At 39.9% G+C, this 25364-nt stretch overlaps 5 protein-coding genes across 11 annotated transcripts; 2 read left to right on the forward strand and 3 right to left on the reverse strand.

Moving 5' to 3' along the window:
* Positions 1 to 884: 884 nt before the first annotated feature.
* LOC124411704 lies at positions 885 to 5510 on the forward strand. The gene is made up of 4 exons (XM_046890987.1): positions 885 to 1081; positions 3453 to 3710; positions 4038 to 4439; positions 4651 to 5510. The coding sequence occupies exons 2-4, from the start codon at positions 3474 to 3476 to the stop codon at positions 5362 to 5364; spliced, it is 1353 nt and encodes a 450-aa protein (XP_046746943.1). The 5' UTR covers positions 885 to 1081; positions 3453 to 3473; the 3' UTR covers positions 5365 to 5510.
* A 286-nt stretch (positions 5511 to 5796) lies between these two features.
* Positions 5797 to 7760, reverse strand: LOC124411705 (mitochondrial thiamine pyrophosphate carrier-like). The gene is made up of 4 exons (XM_046890988.1): positions 7489 to 7760; positions 7241 to 7393; positions 6971 to 7173; positions 5797 to 6758 (listed from the first exon to the last, which is right to left on the reverse strand). The coding sequence occupies exons 1-4, from the start codon at positions 7630 to 7632 to the stop codon at positions 6308 to 6310; spliced, it is 951 nt and encodes a 316-aa protein (XP_046746944.1). The 5' UTR covers positions 7633 to 7760; the 3' UTR covers positions 5797 to 6307.
* Positions 7761 to 8384: 624 nt separating this feature from the next.
* On the reverse strand, positions 8385 to 14601 carry LOC124411703 (ATP-dependent RNA helicase p62-like). Of its 3 annotated transcripts, none has more exons than XM_046890985.1 (8): positions 14517 to 14601; positions 14252 to 14370; positions 14090 to 14181; positions 11835 to 12857; positions 11407 to 11585; positions 11133 to 11192; positions 9099 to 9368; positions 8385 to 8985 (listed from the first exon to the last, which is right to left on the reverse strand). In XM_046890985.1, the coding sequence occupies exons 3-8, from the start codon at positions 14161 to 14163 to the stop codon at positions 8888 to 8890; spliced, it is 1704 nt and encodes a 567-aa protein (XP_046746941.1). In that variant the 5' UTR covers positions 14164 to 14181; positions 14252 to 14370; positions 14517 to 14601; the 3' UTR covers positions 8385 to 8887. The 3 variants fall into 3 exon arrangements, 2 of the variants coding, with proteins under 2 accessions (XP_046746941.1, XP_046746942.1); XR_006929702.1 differs by lacking the exon at positions 8385 to 8985 and adding an exon at positions 9802 to 10283 and having other exon boundaries at positions 9231 to 9368; XM_046890986.1 differs by lacking the exon at positions 14090 to 14181.
* A 716-nt stretch (positions 14602 to 15317) lies between these two features.
* Positions 15318 to 19580, forward strand: LOC124411130 (DIS3-like exonuclease 2). 2 transcript variants are annotated; one of them, XM_046890048.1, is made up of 8 exons: positions 15320 to 15955; positions 16026 to 16795; positions 17073 to 17334; positions 17404 to 17924; positions 18007 to 18298; positions 18491 to 18684; positions 18894 to 19176; positions 19271 to 19580. In XM_046890048.1, exons 1-8 carry the CDS (start codon positions 15698 to 15700, stop codon positions 19391 to 19393), a joined length of 2703 nt encoding a protein of 900 aa, XP_046746004.1. In that variant the 5' UTR covers positions 15320 to 15697; the 3' UTR covers positions 19394 to 19580. The 2 variants fall into 2 exon arrangements, with proteins under 2 accessions (XP_046746005.1, XP_046746004.1); XM_046890049.1 differs by lacking the exons at positions 18491 to 18684; positions 19271 to 19580 and having other exon boundaries at positions 15318 to 15955; positions 18894 to 19167.
* A 922-nt stretch (positions 19581 to 20502) lies between these two features.
* On the reverse strand, positions 20503 to 24821 carry LOC124411128 (E3 ubiquitin-protein ligase MARCHF6). 4 transcript variants are annotated; one of them, XM_046890042.1, is made up of 7 exons: positions 24661 to 24821; positions 23793 to 24224; positions 23383 to 23713; positions 22887 to 23281; positions 22145 to 22801; positions 21585 to 22038; positions 20503 to 21501 (listed from the first exon to the last, which is right to left on the reverse strand). In XM_046890042.1, exons 2-7 carry the CDS (start codon positions 24177 to 24179, stop codon positions 20753 to 20755), a joined length of 2973 nt encoding a protein of 990 aa, XP_046745998.1. In that variant the 5' UTR covers positions 24180 to 24224; positions 24661 to 24821; the 3' UTR covers positions 20503 to 20752. The 4 variants fall into 4 exon arrangements, with proteins under 4 accessions (XP_046745998.1, XP_046745999.1, XP_046746000.1 ...); XM_046890043.1 differs by having other exon boundaries at positions 23793 to 24243; XM_046890044.1 differs by having other exon boundaries at positions 24657 to 24821.
* Between the last annotated feature and the right edge of the window lie 543 nt (positions 24822 to 25364).

Consider the following 25364-nt stretch of genomic DNA (forward strand, 5'->3'; position numbering starts at 1 on the left):
TAATAGATAAACTATACGTGAACACTTTACTTAGACGTAATTTAATTGCAGTATAGGCATAAATGATTTGATACACTCATGATTACGATCACGACATGATCATTCATCTTTAATGAAAATCTTTTCTCAACCTCAGTGAATTATTATACTTGCGAATAGAATTGCCATCGCGTTCTTGTAACGAAATTCACGTTCTCAGTACAATTCATATTTTAATGCCATGCTTAGTTTTCGTTGATCATTATTGTCACGGATAATAATCTTTTCATTTACAATCTGTATAATGAATCTAATGAATAGAAACGATATCGTCAATATATTCGAAAAACAACAAAAATTGTTTGCGATCGGTTGATTACAAATAAAGTAAATTATTACGTATGAGAATACGAAACTGTAATGGCTTATAAAAAACGTCAACGATCGTAAGTTACGGCGAAGAAACAGATCGCGATGCGTGATGAATTGGCATTGAATTATATATCAAACTGCAGAGTTTCGTGACCGGCAAAAACGGTGAACCGAGGAAATTGGACTTTTTCGTAACAGATCGAGTACAAAACACGATCCGGGATCGCGAAGAACTCGAAGATACCGCTAGACGAAAATCGCGCATTACGATTCCTCAATCTTCCCCGTAACTTCTGAGCTAATTGTCGTCGGAGATTCCGGTTTAACGAACCAAGTTAAAGTAAACAATGCGCTCCTGGGACACGATCATGTTCCATTCCAGATACCGCGTCGAACTAGATCTGACCCGGTTGCGAAGTACGGGCAACCCTACTCCTCGACTTCCTCGAATAATAGGACCACGTCTACGACCAGCCTCAGTTCAGAAACTAAAGTATACAGCTCTCTTCTCAGACTTTCATTGTTCCCCGTCGAGGCGGTGCGCGAATATCACTATCGAAACTCGCGGCGCTGGGCGAATTTTTTTCTTTGTTAATAGTAATTTTCTTTCGGTCTATTTATTTTTGGGGGAATTTTTAAATACGATCATCGTCCAATTGACTAAATCTTCGCTAATCTAGTTCCATTAACGGTGCCAAGGATACGATTATCTCTCGCGGTGAGCATCGAGGTAAGTTTTGTACATACATGAATCGATGTGAGAATTCTACTCATCAGGACTAATTTTTATACTACAAGAGTTTATAAGTTGCCTGAAACGATACGTACCTCTGCGCTGTGGATACTTAATAATAAAATTTCGCTGAATTGAAAGTGTTCAATTTTATTCGGCGGCTCGCTCTCGCCGTTGTATCCTGCAGGGTTCATTACCGCGTGTATAGCAGGTGTAACTTTCTTCGAAAGTTTCTTAAAGAGGAAGGCGGTATAATTTTATACCGAATCGAAATTAAATAGGGAAAAAACCGTCAGCGGACCGTTACGCTCGTTACGTGGATTATAATTACGTGATTTTGAAGTTCAGTACATCAAAGTGTACCGTGTATGAAGATAATACTTTTTGCATTAGCTCTATTTGTCTCTAAGTCGAACCTTCTCGACAGACTGAGAAAAAGGACGGCTAAAAAGGGAGAAAGCGAAGCACGCCGGTTGCTGTTAGGGCGAAACGAATGTGCAGTTACGTGATAATTATATACCTTTGCGTATTTTTATCTGAAAGCGATAGCAAAAATCGAAGAAAAGTAGTCGGATAGAACCCTTCGCGTTTTAGACTTAATTCAACCTTGAACGATTTATTCCGAGCTAGAATCTGCGTGGCAATTGCAAATCCATCAGAGGAATATTTCTGCAGTAACTGAATAGCCATTACTCTCTTGTCGGAAATTTTTTAACCCGTGTTTCTGATCGTTTTTTTCAAAGATATGTATAAAAAGTATTCCTGTTAATTTTGTTCCTCTTTTCACAATATTTCCAATGTTTTTAAAGACACGCAGAGTTGTTTTGATGTATTTCTCGACGAACATTTGCACATACCGTGGAATTCATTTTCATCGAATTCTGAAAATACTCACCCTATAACAATACTTATCATATACCATCACGAGATATAATATATGGGTCGGAAATGGATTTTATCTCTGACACTGCCGCTGTGGTAAGAGTTTATCTTAAGAATTGAGTTCCACATGGCGGGTTGTGCAACTTTAGTAATTACCTTACAATAGACAATATGATTCAATAGTTAGAATCTGATGTAGCGAATCAATTTCCCGGGCGGGAAGGACTTGTGCTGTGCAAGAGTGATGAAAATACAAGATAAATGCTCATGCAGGCAATTGCCAAAGTAGGACAACCTGGGCCTAAAGTCCAACGAAGCGCAAAGCTATTGCGGGGCTCGCAAGAAGTTTAGCTACTTAGGAAGCCAAAATTCATTTCAATGATGAGAAAAAAGTGAGCATATAAAATTAGAGATGAAGATTAATCACTCCGAAGATTACGAAATACCGCAATGGTAGCTTCACTCGCATGGATTACGATTATTATTATGTTATCATCATCGTGTTTTATACGTGCGGAATTCAATCGGTTAAAAAATGTACCTGCTTCCTAGTTTCACCAACTTTGCAGTACGTATGTCATACGTGCCTGGGGGTCCGTAACTTCAAGTGTGTCGTTACCTCGGGACGTTTGCATTCATGCTCTGTTTGAGCAAGTACTGTGAATTCACCGAGTTTCTACAGGATATGGTTCCAAGATGTTTTAATGGGACGAAGCAAGGATGCAACGGTGACACGATTCGTCATTTCCCTATTGTCATTCTAAGTTAATTGTCATGTGCAGCGAATGCGACGTATCTAGATCGTTCAGCGATTAGTTTTTATTCAATTATGCTCATATTACATGGGCATGGTTTAATTGGGGGACAAATGAACATTCTGTATTACGTAATCAATTACCGAAATACCAAACTTTAATACAATCTGAGCACCGATCTTTCCGCAATAAGGAAACGTTATGTGAAAATTTAATGCTTACAAATATTTCGAAAGTCGAAAGTTCATTTTATTAAAGTTTAATCTGATTTGTTATCCGGATAAAATTCATTACCGCCAATTTCACCGAAATTACTCGCTCAAGTATTATATCATGTCAAACTGACACGGTTCAAACTATGCCTACGGTATATCTTTGAATTGAAATCATTGAAGTTTCAAACCATTTCTGTTACTATACATCGTATTTATTACTTATCCCACGAAACACTTGACAGTAATGGACGGTCAGAGGCCGCAGGCTAATCAGTTGGTTGTAAAATTAGCATCGTAATTAATAACGAATCTGCTACGTCGTCACGCCTTCTGCTCTCGCGTTCTTTGAACCGGTGCCTGGAGAAAGCTTACATAGTACTATATCCTCAAGAGGGACAGTGAATTTCAACGCATAGGTCATTGAATGATTAAGAGATTTAGCTGAAAAGTTTCTCACCAATCTTTCGAACACTGTGTTGAATCTTTTTGAACCGGATTTTATCACCGTTTTTGCAGATCAATCAACCCTGCCTCACGATGGAGGTCAATGTCTTGACGTTACTTCTCATGATCGCATCGATGGGGTTGGCCAAGGCTACGATCGCGAACTGGGAAGGATGCGGTGGTCGACTAGAACGAGCCTTGGACGCTTTGAGGAGAGACACGACGAGGAGGACGCGCCCCGAAGACGATGAGCCCGAGTCGGGAATCATATACCAGCAAGTTTTACGCTCTGCACCACTGGAAATGGTCGTGTCCCGGGTCAGCGTAAAGGTAGTGTGAGTTTTCGGTGCCAGGACTGTATCCGAATATTTGAATAGACGGAAAGATCAAAGAACATACGATAAACCGGAGCTCCTTTGGACTGAGGTGCAACTTTGGGACACCGAGAATTTTTCTGCTTTCGAATTTCCCGCCAAAATCAAAAAATGTCCCGCTGTCCCAATAAGCTGCACCCCTGCTCCAAAGTTACCTCGCTTTACGGTGAAACACGAAATTTTATTATTAGTAATGTTCATAAAACTAGTACATTTTTATACCAGGAAGGTGATTTAAAGAGTTAATCGATCGTTGAAATTTTTCGGTTTTGAATCCTCGCAGCTTCCGCAGGATTCGAGAGGACGCGGAGGTCCTTGGGCGCAGGTAGAACGCTGCGTATACGAGCCAAGTAACAATTCCCTGCAGACGCGACTGGTCTTTAGCGATCTGACAGTGTCAGGACGCATAACTCTCCTTCCTCTTGATTATCGGGTCGCACTACCCGCGGAATCTTGCAGAATGACGTTGCGACTGCGACGCGCTGGGGTCGACTTTTACACGAGCCCGATCGCTCGGGGACGAGGTCAAATGCGTATTCGTACAGAATCTAGCTTCCTAGAGCCTCGCTTTGCTTCCATCTACGCTTTTGGATGCCGGCCGACTCGTGGTGATAAACAAATTAAACGACAGGACAAGTGGCCCCCACAGCCGACGCTTGTGAATGGTCACGTAGCCCCGAATATTGTAAGTATTTTTATACAAAAATTTTTCTTCAAGCATTGCTCTGTGAAAAGCAAAGTTTTAGTGAAACTTATATCATTCAGTTTTTAAATTCTCAAAATGCCGTATGTAGGGTTGCTCGAAGTTAGGCGCGCGAATCGCAAGGTGTATTTCGAATAGCCTACTAATAGGCGCTCAACTTTTGCTTACACATCTTGTTTCATTCTGAAATCAGGTAAAGAACGTAGTTCCGGCGGGAAATCCAACGGAGAACTATGAGGAGGCAGAACCGCGCGAAATTCCTTCAACCACGACGAAGGACGACGTCGTCGACGTCGAGAGGGAGAGCCGGAAAGCGCGTGCGCTGTTTCAAACGGATCCACGACCCGGTATCTGGCGTAAGAGCGACTGGATAACTCGTTCGTCGTCGGTTAGACAACGAAGAGAAGTCGCTGACATAACGCCGCAGGACTTCGCTTTGGCCCTTGCGAAGAAAGCTCGTGCATTGTTGATGGAAGACGCGGAATCCTTGACGAAGGATTCAGCAAGCGTAATGAGTGCGAAGAGGCAAGTTGAGACTGGCGATTCACAAGGTTCGATTCACAAAAATGGAAGCGATGTGGGTCATGGGGCAGCTACAAACTTACAGAATATCGAAGTTAAGGCAAATTACAAACGCGAAACCACGGAGATACCGATCGTCGAAGAAACACTGAGACCCAGAGAATTGCTCCTCGAAGAAGACCTCGCCGATGACATTAATCTTGCAAATGCCGACGATTTCGAGGGAAGAGCCTGGCACGTGAGGGAAGGCGTAACCAGAGAAATGGAAGACGTGTTTTTGAAAGGAGCTAGTCAGGCGTTGACAAGTTACATCGAGAGGCAATTACATCCAGCCATTAAAGAAACGCTGATGTTATCGATGGGTTACACCATCAGCTATGGATAATGACACAACTTAAAGCGCATTCTTCGCTCGATCGACTGTGCGACGCATCAGAAGCGGGAAAATTATGTGCATGCAAATTTTTTTTTTAAATAGTACAGGCCATGGAAAATTAGGAAAACCGGAATATGTTTCGCCAACAGCTATCGCGATTCGATCCTACCATTTATATTATACACACGTAAAATATGGTGCGATTCGATTTTTGTGTTCGAACATTGGAATGAGCGTCAGAAAAAGGAAGAACATGTCCTCGCTTTTGACGTCACGATGCCACGTCTGTGCGATCTGTTTCAGAAGGACCTTATGGACGATTACGCATCGCGCAGTTTATGTTTCTTGAAAAATTTTATACGGAAGCAAACAACTGATTCGATGCATCGTAATATAGGTAGATACGGAATATGAATGGAGTAAAGTGTAATTTGTCCAATCTGGAGAGTGTAGTTATTTATTTAGAGTGCATACATAGTGTGCTATTATGTATACTTTTACGATTAGCATATTTCCGTAGACTAAGTCGATAAACAAGTAGCATGTTTCCGTAGACTAAGCTGATTCTATAACGTAAGAGATTATTAATTATTATTAATAATAAATGTATCATTCAGAGTACACGTTATACTGTTTTGTACAGTCAACAGATCGTTGTCGATTCTTCCATACATCTTTGGTGGCTTCAGTATCAAAAAAATTACAGCTCAAGTAAAAATTGACGATAATTTGACCAATACTTGAACATGTAAACAACTTAATCGCAAGTAAATAGAATGAAATTCAAAATATTATAGACATTTTCATTTTTTGAAATACTCTAACATCCAAAATGATATTGGAATCGGTCAAACCGTACATCTGGTATGACTAGAAACACAAGTCTCATACTTTCACAAGGCTTGTTTTGTGTCTTTGATTATTAGACCTTTTTTTGTGTTTTGCCAACACGTTATCGGAGGGAATTAAGCAACATCAGAGCCTGCTCATATGCTGTAAAATGCAAAGCAGTCGTAGCTGCAGCTTTCAATTGGCTAGGCCAAAGCCCCTTGAATAATCCCCTGAGTCCCTCAGTCTTGATGCTGACAACGATGCAATCAACGAATCCGTTGCAACGAAAGAATTTTCCAAAGCCTTTTCTCCCGTGCTCAAAGCCTTGGATCTGTAATCTCTTTCGTGCGAGATCAAGCGGATAAACTGCAGTCTTGGCAACTAGACCAGCCGCACTACCGGCGATCATCGAAGTGGCAAAGTTGTGTCCCGAATGATGAGTGTACTGGTTGTAGACATCTGTAAAAAACGCGTAGCAGGCAAACTGAAGCCCTGAATGAGGCGCAATTTGCAACAGGGTCGGCCACAGTCCTCGAAAAAATGTCCTTGGAGTTTCAGTACGTACAATCTCTCTGAAAATAAATGAACACGGTATACTCTGATATAATGTTGTATTTTCTTCTATCTATATAGCGTGGCAAGACATCCACTCAAAAAGTAGGCAATAATAGTTTTTGCTATCGTATAAAAAACCTGATACGAAATATGTAATACAGATGACAAATGACAATGATCTTTGAAGCACAGTGATAATTTTCATGAGCAACATGCGAATAACCCTTACATGCCGCAATGTAATATTCCTTGATATACACGATGATTAGAAGACTGAGCAACTAATCTTGTTCTTACAGTATCAAATGGGAATGACACGATGGTTGCAAATATGCCGGCACCAGCACCAGCCAGAAAATGCAATAGATGATGCCATCGGTCATGAAACGTGTAGTCATTTGCCAGTTTACTGATAAGGTTGTACGATGTAAACTGTAAACAGATCGATAACGTTTTACATTGATGAATAGTCAGAAAGACGTATGCATCTATCTCACACCTTTCCTGTTCCATAAACAACGGAGAGAAGCTGAGCAGGGACGTGACCTTTCCATAATGCAGAGACTCCTTCTTCCTTTACAATGAGTGTACAGGCCTGCGTTATTGAACGGTACTTGCTTATATAGTGATCAGTTATCGGCTCAACCTGAAGCTAAAATAAAAAGACCGATTTGTTTAATTAGTTTTTACGGTTAGGTAGAAGTTAGACTTTTCCTAATGTAAAATTAAATGGATAACAACACAAACCTGAAATCTGATCTTGATAACGTCGAGGGGTTGGCACGTGAAACGAGTAACGAAACCGCTCACTGCGCCGGCAATTGCGTCATCAATGTGAGAATGAGGTAATTCTTTCGCGATTTGCGACGTCTCGCTAATATCATCGTGCATTCTTACGTGGAATTCATGAAAACATTGACGTTGATACGAAACGGCTTAGCATTGACAGAATCAAGCAATGTTTACACTTTCGTCTTGACATCGCTCGTATATAACCCTTATGATCTGTTTGGCTCTCACATGGTTTTCACTGTGTAGTGTGTGTAGCCGGTGTAAGCGCGTTGTGCGCAGTATTTTGCGTGGGTGCATTGAAGCTCCTACTCCTGCGCTGAATAACTATAGCTTGTAGCGTGATGCCGGTTTGGGGTACATACATTCCGAAATTAACTCGCAGAACTGTCAACGATCTTTCATCTCTTTTGCACTCCCGAGGTCGTAAGTAGCTTTGTCTCTATTCTAGGGACATTTCAGTGTTGGCAACTAGTTTCGGAACACACTGTTGATTAGGCAACCCAGCATACGTGAATGCAAGACAACACAAAAAAGAGAACTTTTAGGAAATTCGAGCTACTATGTCGTAGAATAGAAAGCGATAAAAGTATACATTTTTGTGTAAGTACTACATTTTCGGACAATAATCTCACCTAACCGTAGCATGGCGAAGGAATTATTGATTATAATGTGATTTATCAATGAAGGAATAATAGAATAAGACGTAAATACATTGATGGTAGTTTATTGATCATGTTGTGCTCAAGCTTCGACGTACACAAGATTGACATTTTTAGGTAAATAAAAGTTGCCCGATGAAGGAACAACAATGAAATATTTTCACAAATATAACTCATTAAATTTTTTCAATCGACTCAGATCGTTAACCTCGTATAGACTTGTTACATCGATAATGTACGAGAAGTTTCATAGCATAGCTACATGCAAACTTGCATAGTTTCATTCTACCAAAGTTTACGAAAAAAAAAAAAAAAAAAAAATGCATACCTACGAATTCCAGACTAATATGGAATGAATACTGAAATATGAAATGTATGCCTCACGCGGCTATCGATAAGGTTCAAATCTAACATTATCAATATAACATAAATAAGAATTGTCTAAATCAAATAGGATCCCGTTCGTAAATCACCAACTCAAGTTCGGCCTATAAATAAGGGGAATTTGGTAGATAAATATGAATGGCCGATATTTAAAGTAGCAAATTCTGGTTACTGTCCTGCCGGACTCTACCATTTGTTCACTCAATCGTAGTGTCAAGTATACATCAATTAACAAGATAGGTAATCCTTCAGGCATGTCGAATCATAATATGTATACCATGTACCGCCATTAGGAACTAGTAAAAACGAACTCATTCGTAATTGTTATAACCGTAGCTGCGGCCCATAACGAACCGCTTCTTACCGCCAGAATAATCATTCTCGCGTCTATGTCCGCCTCCCCAACGATCTGTAAAAGAGTATTTAAGATTATCATTTGCGTTGGTAAATTAAATGGGTAATACTACAAATCAAACTTGGTTCTATTGGACTGTTCAACGATTTATGCAAAAAGATCCTCACTCCTGCTTCCGTATCCGCCGTCGCCGTCGCCGTCGCCGTCGCCGCCACCGCCACTTTGCGAAGCCATCTCGCTTAGTTTGGGATTGATAACCTGATTAGCTTCTTGAAGTACATTGATCAAGTCCTTGGCTTGTCTGGCATCCTGTGGGGTGAAGAAAGCGTAGCTTGTTCCTGTATTTTGCGATCGGCCCGTTCTACCGATTCTGTGAATATAGTCTTGTGACGACGACGGGTAGTCGAAATTGATCACGTACCTTACATCATCCACATCTAAACGAATAGTCATAATCTAGTCAGTTCTAATCAAAGAGTTCTGATTAGAGATTAAACTAAAAAAAAAAAAAAATGTTCCTCTTTTTAATAAATCGGTAAAATTAATTGTATTGCCACGTTGTTGTGAAAACTATATGGAATTTTTAGGACTGTAATTTGTTTTGAAGACTAAAATTAAATTTAGATAAAGTGACAGTAATTTTAAAGAATGTAACACAAAGCGTTGAGCCCTCAAGTGTCGAGAGTCAAATATTAATATATTATCTCCGAGCTAGATGCGAGAGTGTTGCATTATTCTTTTGACATAAATATTGTGTTAATATAAGATGTGCAAAGTTTACGCAAATATCGACGTTGTGGTATGTTGAGTTAGTGATTTGTGTTACCCGAGGGTATAATGATAGAGAGGTTGGATTGTGAAAATACAAACCATTAGATATTGTATTCCAGCTAACAGCGATCTTGATAAACGTTTACCCTCAATAACGAGTCTAGTTGACAAAGTAAGTTCCGCCTTACTAATCCTCATTGAGCAGTGAGTAGCGATAGTAGCAAAATCAATAGATTATTGTCTCACATTTGCTGTGGCTTGATTATAGAGAGTGGTATGGTTGTACTGACATGTTCAATGTACCGAACCTGCGACATCTCTTACCCATAACCATACAGCGTGGCACGATTTGTACCTTTGCACCACACCTGACACTCAAGTGGTACATAGGCAGTACCAGAGGCACATTACGTACAATTGCACAAACGATATTGCGCTATTACGTATGTTATATATATATAGATATATATACGCATACTAGCCGAGGTAGCATACTATATATAGTTTCTAGGAACACAGCAAGTCAGAAAAATATTTTCCGTTTCTGAACACTCTTATATCAATCTGTGCACCATGTGCCTCTGAAACAAAAGGGACAACCAGACTGATTAACATAAGTTTCTTAGATGCTCACCCTTAAAATTAACGGACTCACGACAAATTACTTAACTATTTATTCGCAACTTTTTGACTGAAATGAACTAGGTTGAAATAAAAAAAAAATTGATTGAAAAAAAATAATACATATACCTTGTACATTCTATAATCTGACATTAGACAAAATAGTAAATGAAGAATGGTCTGCAATGTACAAACCAATTTTAGTTACTCTATTTAAAAAATCATTCATCATATCAGTAATGGGCTGGAATAAACTCAATTAACTTTTCCTTGCAATGAAATATTGAAGCATCGTGGGAACTCATCTCATTAATTCGCAACATACGTTTTGTCTTGTAAATAAGGTATAGTACCTTTAATTGTAGATACCAATGGTATTCCTAATAAGTTCAATTCTGCAATGATGAGAGTAAAATATTGTGCGAGTATATAGTTATCATGATAATTTGCTATGGGATGGAAAACCAATTCTTAGAATCATTGCTAGACTTCAAGTTTCAAGAGTTTCAGCTCAAAGTCATCATTGCTACAACGAATAGTCCCGGTTCGTATGTATTGAGATCTAATTACTCCTTTTTGTAGTATAGTTTAAACGCAACTGAAATAAAAAATAAGCCAATCTCCGTCCAAATTCCAAACAGTGAGACATCGCTTCATATAACCAGTCTGTGCTACTACGCCACTTTGGACAAAATGGTTTTATAGTGATTTGAAAAACTATTCACGTAACACGAAGCAAGATAAACCCCGATTCTAAATACGATTTAAAAAAAAGTTAGGAACAGGTGAAAATTTTACTTGAAACATACCCAGGCCACGTGCAGCAACATCTGTCGCTACAAGGATTGAACCCTTCTTGTTTCTAAACTCTGAAAAAAAAGGAACACATTGAACACCTTCATTTTTGGACTTACAAAACCTGCGACTAGAATCTATCAGATCAAACAGAGTGGATTTTTACATACTGGAGAATATGAAGAAACATATTATCAGAATCCAGTATTTATTAATCTAATTGAAGAAAAGTATCTTCAATTTGTAGAATTGTGGTTTTCACTATACTGAAAATATCTGTGTACATACCTCTGAGAATGTTATCACGCTCATTCTGCGATTTATCGCCATGCATGCATACTGCTGGCCATCCGTACTGTCGGATCCTTCTTGTGATGCTTTCAGCCTTTTTTTTAGTAGCAACAAATATAATCGTCTTTCCGCCGTCTTCATTAACGCTTCCGATTTCTTGCAGCAGGCTTTCCAGTCTGTAATCCAACCAATATTCAATTATTCTCAACCTCGACGTATTTAAATTATCCATAGACGATTATTTTGTTAATATAAATAATCAGTTCTTCTTAGAGGTAATTATGGTGTATACAAATAACATCACAAAAATACTCAGAAGCTTGTGTCATCATTTGAACATGGTAATGACTAAAGTGTTTGATTGAGTTTCACATAGAAGCAGTTTACTTCTTTCATATGATAATAAAACTTGACTATCAACTTACTTGGTTCCTTTTTCATGCTCTTGGCAAACATCGATAATCTGAAGAATGTTGTGATTTGCACAAAGAGTGAGCGAGCCTATATTCAGCTGTGTGTAGTTAGTTAAATACTCTTCAGCAAGGTTGCGAACTTCCTTTGGCCAAGTTGCAGACCACATAAGTACTTGTCTGTCAGGTCTAATCTGCTCAATAATTTTTCTGATCTGAGGTTCAAATCCCATATCAAGCATTCTGTCAGCTTCGTCTAACACCAAGTACGTGCATCTCTGTAAATTGGTAATTCCCTGTTCAAGAAAATCTATCAGGCGACCAGGAGTGGCAATGCAAATCTCGACCCCTCCCTCCAGATCTCGAACCTGGCCGCCCCTAGGTGCTCCGCCAAATATGCACGTGCTTCTGACAGAGGAAAGAGAGCCATATTCTGCCGCAACTGTCTGAATTTGCTGTGCGAGTTCTCTGGTCGGTGCAAGGATCAAAGCGATAGGTCCATCGCCGCGATTCAGAGGCTGCTGATTGTTGATATGAACAATGGCTGGGAGTATGTAACCTAGAGTTTTTCCTGAACCGGTTTGAGCGACGCCGACCATGTTCTGTCCCGACATGGCAATGGGCCAGCCCTGAGCCTGAATCGGCGTTGGTTCTGCAAATCCCTGCTTTTTGATTTTCTGTATTACATAGTCAGGAAAATTTCCCTCTTCGAAATACTGAATGGGGTTTGGAACGCTGTCGCCCTTGAGAAGGATCTGCTTGTCTCCTCTGTAAATTTCCACCTCGTGAGGCGGTCGGCTGGACACGTTAGAGTGGGGAACATAGAAGTCTTTTTTGAATGGTTTCAGGTCCTCATAGTCCCAGTTTGGTTTCCTCAGATTGTTGCCAGCCACACGGTTGCTGACACCTCCACCTCCTCCTCTGCCACCAAAACGACTACTGTAACTGCCTCCACCTCCATACCCATATCTCTGGCCCCCGCCAGCTCCATCGCGACCACCTCCACTATGGTATCCAGCAATTGAGCCACCATAGGTCCTAAAACGATGTGTTAACGTTATCTTGTGGAATGTCAAAAAATATATAACACAAGTAACCATTATATTGCTCAGCCAATACAGCGTAATTTTTGATTGTCTATGTGTTCAATCCTTCATTCGCACTTATGATAATCTTTATTCAAGAATTTTTTTTCTACCCGCAGTATCAAGGGTTAACTTTAGAAACAGTTTCTGCTGCTCCAGTAAAATAAGAAAAAAAATTGGAGTGAAAAGAACATTACTAAATTCAAATATGATTCGTAAACTTCAAAAAACAATTCAATTTGTATTATACCATGCTGTATATTATAAATCTTCATACATGTTCACATGAAGGATTAATATAGACAATGTTACGACTTGTTAGTAGCTTTTGTTATCGTTGTCATCGTTATCCAAGCAGCATAGATACTTATTTGGTTATTAAGCAGAAAAAACAGGTGGAATGTCAAATTCATCATTTTTTTTATATGGATCTTGTCATGCTTGGGAGGCATTACTGATGGTTTTTTTTTTTGTGCGGAACTATTGAGAACTGAACTGAATAGTCTAATGATTAACCCTTCGTGGTCACACTTCCAAATTCAACCACAGTCGTTACACTGGGTCGATTATACCTTGTCGATTTCCAAAAAGGTATTGTAAGCGAACTATCCGTCCGAAGTGGTTCAGAAAATGACGGAACATGCTTTGAACATTCTAGATGATGTACGAAAAATTTATTCATAAGAAATAAAATGGTCAACTCTTTAAAAAAAATCATATGGAGGTCAATGCGCGTAACGAATACTTCCACTCAAAAAATCTAATAAATTAAATATTAAGGCCAAAGATGATCGACGGGTCGATTCTACCCAGTGTGACCATGAGAGGTTAAAAAATTATGCCACTACACAATTATCTCTGACCAATGGGCAGCAATGAAATTCATAATATGGTGATCATTGATAGAAACAGCTTTCATCGGTAATTATTATTAGGTATGAAATCGATTTTCCATTGTTTCGATGCGAAAACGATTGCATAAACGTGGTAGTCACAGAGCGCCATATTGTAAATTTCACAAAAGCAGAGGAGGGGGGATATCCCTGTACCAGACGAAACATCAATACATGCGGTTAATGTAATGGACTTAATTTCGAACGAAAAAGCACGATGCGGAAATGATGAATTCTTTAAAAAATCACAAACACGTAAGCGTAACCAAATATAAAATCAGTAAATAATTACGTCGGCGAGAAGCCAAGAAGAGCGGCAGCAACATCGATTGTCCGCCGAGTGACGAAAATCCGGTTATTGATCATGTTCGTTTGGAGTCTGAACGAAATTAAAAAAACTAATTATAATTGCCACAATAGATGCGCGTACGGATCATTAAACACGTTTACTCACATCTTCAATTTATCTTGGTCGCTGCTGTCCCAGTCCCCTTACTTACGAGCGGATTGTAAATGCTAAAAATCGAAGTTTTCGTTTTCAGCGCTCGCTGTTTTTCAACTGCCGCGTGATGTCTGTAAAACGAAAGACAAGTGTGGTTATTAGTGGCAAGTTGGCGGCTTCTTGTATTTCACATCATAAATTCAGTATTCACATACAGATAACAATTAATTCAAAACTAAGATCATTAACAGCTCTTTAAACTCCTTGGAGGTCTTACCTTTTTCACGGCTCGGGACGGAAAGAGGGATCGAACCATAGAAAACTTATAATCAACCTAGAACATCATTCTTGATCTAGATTCTACAGGACAGTCGTGCACCACGTGGAATCTAGTTAGACTCAAGTGATTGCCGGGGAAATGTAAAGAATGTGCGGTCGCTTGGCTCATTTACAATAATTACCGGATACAAATCTATACATTTCTAAACACTATCAATAAAATGATTTTTTCCATACGTTGCCTTCTTAAAAGTAATTAAAACTGGGACACGAAACGTAGAGTGCATTTTATTTGCCACCTTTGGGAAACGAAAGGATTGAAAGAAGTTACCAGTTGGGGCTGATTTTTGAATATTGACCAATCACATGAGTCTTTTAGTTCTTTCGTTTTCGAAAGGTGGCAAATAAAACATTCATGGTTTATCCTGAGATTATCCCATATGGATTGTCCATAGAGTCCGTTGCGGCTCCGTCCAGGAATAGTTTTAAATACTTCTTTAGGTAAAACTAGGTAATAAACATAGCATTTACTTTCCCGAACTTTCTTTGTTACAGCTCGTCAAGACTTTGAAAACTTTTGAAGATAATTTTTTTCTATGACTAAATTAGCTAGTAGCTAACCACAGAAAAAAACAAAATTGGATTAGAATAGAGTTCAGTGGTAATTCTGGAGATAAAGCGAACATATACGGACAGACATATAGATAGACGATGAGTTTGGCATGAGCAGATGAAGACCGGAAATTCGTGCTAAGTTCGTCGGTCGAGCATTGGCGTCGCTATGACAAAAGTCAACAAGGGTAAGAGGCAAAAAAAGGTTAGAGAACGCATAGTAAAGTGACAGCTGATTTCTCCACTTTGCTTATGAGGTCAGGGGGTAACCTAGCCGTGTGTCATTCTGGCAGTCCCAAAATTCCTTGGCAAAAATAGAAGAAAAAAAAGGAGACATATTTCGATTGAGCAATGTTGCGAAAAACTTCTCAGCCATCGACTCCAGTAACATCTCTGACGCTACCTGTCAAAGTCGTATAGCCTTTGGTTAGGGGATTATTTTACCGTTTTTTGATTTGTTAGTTTCTTTCCATTATACACATTGTACATAAATTTACTTTTTATACTGAATTTACAAACTCGCGTAATAAAATATTGTGAAAACTCGTATTTCGCGAATATTATATCATGTCTGACAACGGCGGACCGCGGGGGTCTGAGAGCTCAGTAATCGCAAAAAAATCTCGCCGAGGTAAACGAGGCAACAACAGACCGAATCCGTTGACTGTTGAACAAATGCTTGCTACTGCTTTACAAAAAATAGAAGTGCAGCCTAAAAAACGACCCCCTAGAAGACCAAAGGTCTCTAACCAAGGATCGAACAGTATTGACAGTAACTCCGTCATCTCGCCTGCCATTCAGGTGAACACTGTGCTCCAGAAGCAGGTAATTCCACATTTGAATTAAGGCTTCTCAACGAAAGTATTGTTTAATCATTCTTTTCTTATACCAACAGACTAATGCGACGGTTGTCAACCATATTCAGACGCCCATTGTTCCACAAATTATCCAAAATCAAGGGGTAAACTTAACGAATGAAAAGAAGCTGCCGAAAAAGTGGAAGAAAAATGATCCGAGGAAAAACAAACAAGTCGTTCAAGAGCAGACTGAAAATCTCAGCATAAAAATTGCTGTTGGTGATGCAGCGCGAAATATAAGAAAAAATAAAGTTGTAGACACTCCGGGTAAAAGCACTGAGAATAAAAAAGGGAACAAAAATACCTTCCCAGATTATATACCTCAAACAGTAATAAGAAAGTTATTAGCTGATCAAAATTCGAAGGAAATTGAATATGTGGAAGGAAACATAAGGATAAATGCAAAGTCTTTCAAAGAAGCTTATGTCGCGATGGCTAATGACGAGATGGATATTTTGATAGATGGAATTCATGATAGAAACAGGGCCCTAGAGGGAGATCTGGTAGTTGTGAAAATAAATCCTGCCGATAAGTGGCGTAATTTGAAATCAGATAAACCGCAAAAGACTGCAACAGTTGTTTGTATATTAGAGAAAATTCACACGAGAAAAGCGGTCGGGTTTCTCAAAGTCATGCCTGATAAAAATAATCGAATTGCTCTATTCGCACCCAGGGACCACAAAGTACCTCGATTAAATATTGATTCCAGTTACTGGCCGCCCAACTTCTATAACGATCCAGAATCTTATGCCAATATTATGTTTTTGGCCGAAATCACATCGTGGAATGATGTCCGATATGCTCGAGGGTATGTGTTTAAACCGAATAAATGAAATAGCATCAGCATTAGAGTATCTCTATGTTGACTAATGACTAAAATTCTGCTTTGAATTGTGCTGATTTAAAATTCTTTCCGATGAGTTATGATCATTCAATTTAGAGAGAGTAATAATTTTTTTGTAGAATCAAATATGTAAAACTAAGCACAGAAAATAGCAAATTTAATTTCAAAATCTATCTTATATCCTCTGAATTAGCAAATCGACATGATCGTGTACCCTACTAAAAGTTTTTTTAAATTGCAGGAAAATTCTGAAATGCATAGGTGAAACAGGAGATCTCAGGGCAGAGTCTAGCGCGATTGTGCTTGAATATGACCTGGATGTAACACCCTACAGTCCAGAATTAACGCAAGACCTGCCGCCAAGTGACTACCAGCCTATCGCAGCAGATATCGATGGTCGAGAAGACTGGAGGAAACAATGTATTTTCACCATAGATCCAGCAACTGCGGCAGATTTGGACGATGCAATGTCGTGCAGACCCATGGAGAATGGAAACTTTGAAGTAACTAATATACTCCAAGATTTACCCTGTATTGTTATCCTGAGTCAACGAATTTCTTGCTCGTTATAGGTGGGAGTCCATATTGCAGACGTAACGCATTACCTGAATGCATTCACGCCATTGGACAAGGCAGTCGCACGGCGCGCGACGACCATTTACTTATCAGATAATGTATACCACATGCTGCCTAAACAACTGTGCAACGTGTGTTCTCTTCTGCCAGGCTATGATAAGCTTGCTTTTTCTGTTATATTTGAAATGACGCCAGAAGGTGAGGTAGTCAGGCACAGATTTGCTAAAACTGTTATCAATTCGTGCTGTCAGTTTGCCTACGAGCATGCTCAAGTCATGATCGTGAATCCCAGTAAGGAGTGGTCGAAAGACGAGATCCCTGTGATCAAAGGACCCTACACAATTTCAGACCTGTGTACCGTTGTAAACAATTTAAATAATCTAGCCGTGAAAATCAGGGAAAAAAGGTTTGAGAATGGGTCGCTTAGGATAGATCAGCCAAAGCTGCATGTAATCGTCGACAGAGAGACAGGATTACCTGTATCGTTTACGTTGGAGGAACAAAAAGATAGTAACAGGTGCAAAGCAGACAAATATACACGGAGTTTAGTTTGAAATTTGGCTTAACATTCGCAATTTACCAGTTTTTATTCTTCGTAGGTTGATTGAGGAGTTTATGCTCTTGGCAAACATGACTGTAGCCACGCATCTCTATGAAAATTTACCTGACGTTTCCTTGTTGCGCTGTCATCAGCCCCCTATAATGCGAAATCTGTCCAAAACTCAGGCAATGCTTGAAAAGCTTGGGATCCATATAGATATTGAGAGCGCAGGTGCCCTGCAGGCCAGTCTAGTTAGATACCAACCAAATCCTTGTGGTAGTTCCGAAGACTTTTACCTGGCAAAGTGCAGGGCTGTAGTGATGAACGTACTCTGTGCGAAAACTATGGCAGTAAGTATGATTCGTTTGATTTAAAAATGACCTGACAGTATCTAGAGAATTGGTAGAAAGCAGATAATCGCAGCTGCAATGGTGTGACTAAACAAGACGCATGTACTTTACCGAATAAGGTCCACAACTACATCTGACTGGTTTTTCAATGTTTTTTTTTCTGTCTCTTAAACAGTAATTTTCCTCTTGTAGCGCGCCAGATATTTTTGTACCTCGGTCAAAATGGACGCTGAAAAATTGAAACATTATGCTTTAAATGTTCCTCTCTATACGCACTTTACATCGCCGATCAGAAGGTACTCTGATTGCATAGTGCACCGATTACTGCATGCATCCATTCAGAACGCTTTACCAGTTCCTAAGTGGACGCGGAGTCTATGCGCTGAGTAAGTTTTAACAATAAAAAATCAGAAGTGGGATAATCTTCTCCACTTTTTGTACCTCTTTCCCGAATAATTTTGGCGTATTAATCTTTAGATAAGCGTTGCTGAATGTCTGTAAATGCAAAAGTTGCAAAGTACAGAGTGCGACATTCTGGTAACAATTGTTACTGCTTTCTTGATCGACACGTAAATATTATTCTTACAAATTGCAGGATAGCAATGAATTGCAACAGACAGAAATACAATGCCAAACTAGCCCAAGAGGTTTCCAGCGAATTGTACCTGACCTATCTCGTGGGTCTTACAGGGCCTGTAAATACCACTGCCATCACAGTTGACGTAAAGGATCGAAGCATTGATATTATACTTTACACAATGGGTATTAACTTGCGAATTTATTTTGCTGAGCTGGAAAAGGTCGCCTCAGTTCATCACGTCAAGGAAGACGATATACAAACAGTAACGATTGTGTGGAAACATTTAAATATGTCTCAAGTAAGTAAAAATAATGCTGAGTCACCTCTGTCGCTTTGCATATTCGGTATTGGGCTATGCGCAATTGGGTTTAATTTCCACTCGTCATTTGCAGGTGATCAATATATTTAGCATAGTAAATGTTCGGGTCGGAAAAGATCCGGCAAAGAATCGTTTACTTGGAGAGTTACTACCGCCGACGCCACTTGACATTCAAGCCTCAGTACAAACATTATAAACGACCATTCGAATTATTGACGCAGTTCAATGGAATATAGCACAATCATTGTATTTAATATAAGGAATAATTATATACTCACGAAATATTTTTTTTTCGCCGCAAATTGACTCCTACAATTTTGATGTATCCTCTACAAATACTGTATATTTTTATCATCATGTTTTGTGAATATATATACGTTTTTCCGTTTTACCCGATATTGAATTTTTAGAAAAACAGAAATAGCAAACAGCTTTTTTGCTTTTGGAGAACATTTTTTTTCCTAAATATCGCTATAGAGTTACGATCATATAGATATGAATTGCCCCTCTCCGCACCCTCCGTTTCGGAAATTTAGCTATACAAATACATGCCACGATATTAAGATTGGTTTACTGAGTAATTCGGTATGTTTGTGTCGAATAAATTAGCCTGAGTGTCTGACATTCATTATAAAGTCTGTAACAGAAAGTTATTGTCAGTCGCCAGTCTCAAGCTATCAATATCAGATTTGACAATCAAACAAACACACTCCATGATACGATATTGATAGCACTTGTGTGTCATAAGTGCCGTAATTAACTGCAACGGAGTTCATACAGTTAGAATTATAGCTGTCCAATTTGATTACACTGTCTCAGAAATTAACGGGTACTTTTAAATTAATCAATCATAAGAAATCAGATCTTGGTATAAGATTATTTACAATATTTTGAAGTCGTGACTCTACACTTGAGCAAACTTTGATGTAATATAAACTTCTGGGGATTGGATTTCAACGCTTATTTAGCCTTACGAATAGATTTTTATTTAGTTATTTACACTTAACAGTACGATGCTGTAATTATTCAAATTTTAATGTACGAGAACTTAATAATCTAGTGATGGGAAAACTCAAACTTGAGTGAATAAGAAGTTAATTGTGCATATTGTATACGAGAAGATAACGAAATGTTAGCTAATCTCTGTTTAATATTCTGAATACTTATTTTACTTGACTTTGTTATCACAAGAAATACTAGGTATCTGTACACAGGAAATACGAATTTTTGCTTGAATGCGGGAAGGAAAGAAAGTAATATATTTATGTATCGGTAGTAAAAACTTAAAATTCAAGAAAAATTATGTTCTCTTTTCTATATTCTTTTTTTTTGGAAAAGAAACAGTCTTTGTAATTTATTTAGGTTCGGCTTACATAAATATATATATTAAGAATATTAAAAATTAAATCATGGTTGACGTAAGATATCAATTGTTATAAATTGAATAAGATAAAGGGTTTTAGTTAATTGATTAAGAATGTACACGAAGCTAGCCTACTACGTTGCGTTTTTTTTCTTCTCCTTAATCTCTATGCACAATGTAGGAAACAGAGCGTTAGCTAGATCTTTGTTGCTGCTGTTGTTGTTGTTGTGCTTTGTTGCGATGTTCATAGTTTACAAGACGCTGTCCGACCAAGTATTTGTCATTTTTAATATGTTCGTAAAGTTTTTTGAACTGGCGTACTTGAAAGCTTATAAGTATGCATACCAAATTCACCAATAGTAGAAATGGGTAAAGACGCCTGGCGATCAGTATCTGAGTTTGTAAGTTGGTGACAAATAAAGGAATAATTCCGTACGCTACTGCATATGGGATCGCAAGTGCCAGCCCAAAGCAGCAAATTACGGGTGCAGCTAGCTCAGTGACTACGAACTTTAAATCCATCTCTCTGATGCCGTCATTGTACGCTCGCTCAATCGCCAAACGCAGCCTCCACTCAGGCCCCATCATCGTCACGGCGGTTGCTATTTTTGTATAAAGTACACCCAACGCCCAGTCTTGCCACACAAATAAAATCGGGTTCTGTTCCAACGGCACCCTCAATGGCACAACCACAACCAACTCGAGGAGAAGCCCGAAAAGTAAGGGTATCACACCCACTAACAGGACAAACGCAACGGAAGCTTTTAGTCCCAAGACTGCCCAGTGCTTGATTCTGTCCAATACTGCCCTGCGACCTCGAGGAAGCCACGATAAAGCCAGAGCCAATCCTCTAGCAGCAGCCCAGCACACATAAGTGCCGCAAGCTACGGTATAAACTTCGTGCACTCTTCCTGAAAGCGTAACGACAGCTTCGCTTCCATCTGAAAATATGAACATCATTCAACATTTTGAAAAATCTGATATTTCAGCACTCTGTGAAAGTATATTGATCAAAGTTACTCACCAGTCGCTGCTACCGTTGGTGCCATGACTGGTGGCGAAGGTGCAGGTGCACCGACCATCCAAAGAGCCATTACTCGTCGTCCGAGCCATACAGGTAGAGTCATTGCGATGAGGCTTGAAACCACCAGCGATATGCATACACATAATAAAAGACCAACTAGTCTTGCAGGGAACCATCGCGGTGGGTCGTATGACTGATAACCCACTGGTCTCTCCCTCTGTACAAGAGCTTGATGAGCTGCAGCAAGGTGAGGATGCTGAGGTTCATCTATCACCGCAGGTTCCGGCTCATTGCTCTGGTCCCTCAGTAAATAGGATTGAAGGTCCAGAAACCAGGCAACAACTTTGCACCAACCTCGCAACAAGGCTTTTAGCCATGTACGAGTGTGCGACTGCTCCAACAACGCGGGAAGAATGACTTGTAGCAACAACAATTCGAGCGATAATTCACTCACCTAGATAAAATGGTTTTTCATAGTTAGAAATTAAAAATTTTGCATAAAAAATTAGTTGCTTAATGAATAACATTAACTGTGATTGGAAAATCGTCATTTGGTTTACCTGTGCTTCGCTCTGCACAGTGACGGTGTAGGGAAGAAATCCTGGCCATCCCCACCTGAGTAGCTTAACTGGCAACCAGAGTACCAGAAGCACGACAGTTCCAAATATGACTGCAGACGCGACGAGCCTTCGGGCGTGTCTGAGTAGTGGTAGATGGATCATCTCTTGGATAGGCGAGAAATCCGGATCATTTAAGTTTCTGAGAAACCAGAGAACCCCTGGCCTCACGACTTCTCTCAGAAGTAGAATAAACGAGGCGAAATAATATATATAAACCATTCCGACAAGCCAGTGAATAAACATTGAAGTTCCAGGCGCTAGTCTAAACGAAGATTCTCTGTCTCTGAGACTGGCGTCAAACATCGCGAGCGAACAAATGTCAAGCCACCAACCGCACACGAGCGGCAAGACTCCTATCTCTACAACTGACAATAAAGAAACCTTCACAACAACGTAACAGAGGCCTAAAACCCTCTGGGATCGCTGCAAACCAAGAAGAGCTGCTAGTGTGTGCAAAACCACCATAGAAACAGCTATCACACAGTAGCCGCAAAGCGTTGTTACCAGTCCCTCAAAATGCGAGGCTGTTACATGGTCTTGTAGACCTAGCCATGCTATTGTGATGTGTCCAATATGATAGGGGCAGAACGCAAAAACCTAGAACGAAAAATGAATTAGTAACGTAACTGATTTGAGACATCTCAAAAATAGCTTCGTGTGTCTGCGATCTCTCTATGCTCACCATTATGAACAGAGTGTTTAACGAAACTACCCAGAAAACATGTTCAATGAAAAGAAGTGACCCGTCTAATCCCAACAGTCGCTCCCAAGTCAGCTCTTCTGCTGGTCGATCCCATTCCATGGGATTCCAATTTGCTTCTTCAGCCTCCCCCTGGCCTTGACCTTGTGCTCTCCATCCTGCTCCAGCCTGGACATTGGGCTGAGCCCCATCTATGCCTGGCTCGTCCCTGGGAGGAAATACTGCTTCTTCTTCTTCACCTCTGAGTGCTCCATCCGGATTCCCTACATTATTTTCACCAACTTCTGGGTTTAAGATATACTCCTCTGGATTTGGGGGAGCGTTGTTTAGGATTCCTTCGCCTATATCAGGATCTGGCCGAATTTCATGTTGGTTTTCTATGGATATTAAAGAAACATTACCAGTACTTGAAAAAAAAAATGTTCTTGATCAACAATCACACAGCAGGATTGTTGTTGTTGCATCAATTTCAAGTAACCTTCGATATTGTGTTGTCTTTCCTGCAAGATGGGAGGTTCGTCAACAAAGGGAGGTACATTGTTATTATCTTGAGCTTGCGGCTGATTATCCGCAGGCTGGTCCTGTCCTGCTTGACCATCCTGACCGTCTCGATGAGGGGGGTTATCGACCGGAGGCAACTGTACATTGTCTCTCTCAAGCCAATCGGGTCCTCCAGCATGGAGAATTTGTTCACGCAGCCAAATCAGCCCGATGAAACCGAAAAGAGTGCAGGTGACTACGAAGCACCCATGAAACACATCCGAGGATAAATTTTCGGTTGAAAGCATATCCATCGGCAGCGACATTATCTGAGAAAAAAATACAATGATTTTCTTTTACAAATCTGCGAAATATTTGGATGGCTGCAGATATATCTAGACAACTAACCCGAACTAGATCCAGAGAACCGCTGAAAAGAGTGCGATAAGTTCGACAGGCTGTGAGCGGAACAATGCCGAGCCATGCAATGGCGACCAAGGTGTAATGAAGCCAATATTTGACGGCTGTAACAATGCTGGAAAGCAGGCCGCCGACCACATCTCGGAGAGGAAGACGTCTGGGCATGTCAGGACTGTAGATTGGTGTAAAGGAAAAGCGGTAGCCACATAATTCGCAGTACTCTTTCCGTGAATACCGCATCCACTGCACCAAGCACTCCTGATGTATCCATTTAATACTGCCAGTGCAAATGCATGGGTGGAACAGCGGTCTATCCGCCAAGCCTTCGGATCTGCAGACCCTGCATATGTCTGACCCTAACATGTCCTCCGTCATGTTGGTTGAGTTATGTTGGTAATATTTGCTTCACCACCAATGTAGCTGAAAAGGAAAGTCATTGCTGTGCAAAAATGCAGTACACGGCCGATGTCTCGATGGTAAATCTCGTAGCTTAACTTGAGGAAATGATTCCTTTTGAAGTTGCGTTATACCGAGTGATATATTCAACGATAATAATAGCAGAATTGGCTTATCGTCAGTGGGGTTAAGGGCGGATTGAATGTCACAAAAACATCAAGATATTACCGAGTGTACATATTTACATTATTACGTAACGAACGGTAAGAGGATACCTTCGTATTCTGCTACTCGTATCAGGATAAATGTGCCTTAAAGTCCAGTCGTAGAATGTAAGTCGAAGGTGATGTGTAAGCGATGATATTTTCGTTATCAAAACATCGGTTTATATTGCAATAATAAAATTATTTATACATCGCTGAGTGTAGTGTAGAGATACGTTATGAAAGCTCTTACTCACGTATGTGTCTAGGTTTATCGTATATACGAATATATTACTTTCTTCTCGTACCAAGTTGTGGAACAAAATCGAAAACTATTGATGTCATAAATGTCGTGACAAAATATCTACTGCTATTTCCAGCTGCTTCTCTCCTCTCACTTGCAGTCGTACCAACCTCTCGTAGTTGTAAAAACAAAAAACGTCCGTGAAATCGGACTTCCTCTCAACTTCCTTTTTCGCATCGCATGAGGTCGTGACTGACGTGTATTTAGCACTAGAAATATAACAATACTCGACGCTCAATTCATATATGGCTCGGCATGTGGCCGGATTTCGAAAAGAGAGATATTTCGGAGGTGAAGTGTTGTCTCTCTCACACCGATACAGTCTTTCAAAAAGCTAATACACCGGAGATCAGTGTCTCTTAGAGCATATACAGTAGTGTCCACGAACTCGTAAGTGTCTCTTTCGCACGAGTTTCCTTTTGTTGAGGTTGCATTTTTTCCCTAGACTGTTCCACGCATGCGCAGTACCCCCAAAAATAAGCGTTCTAGTATTATTATGGGCGCTTGCCTTTCACATCAATTTTCTGATACAATCGACACTAAGCGTTTGATTTCATTGGTTGAATCTAATCAAACAGGCAAATAAAATCACTTAGTGTCGTGTAGTGTCAGAAAATTGACGTAAAGGGAAAGCGCCCCATAAAATCCTCCTCTCAC

This window comes from Diprion similis, chromosome 10, assembly GCF_021155765.1.
Source record: "Diprion similis isolate iyDipSimi1 chromosome 10, iyDipSimi1.1, whole genome shotgun sequence".
In the NCBI taxonomy this organism is placed as follows: Eukaryota; Metazoa; Arthropoda; class Insecta; order Hymenoptera; family Diprionidae; genus Diprion; species Diprion similis.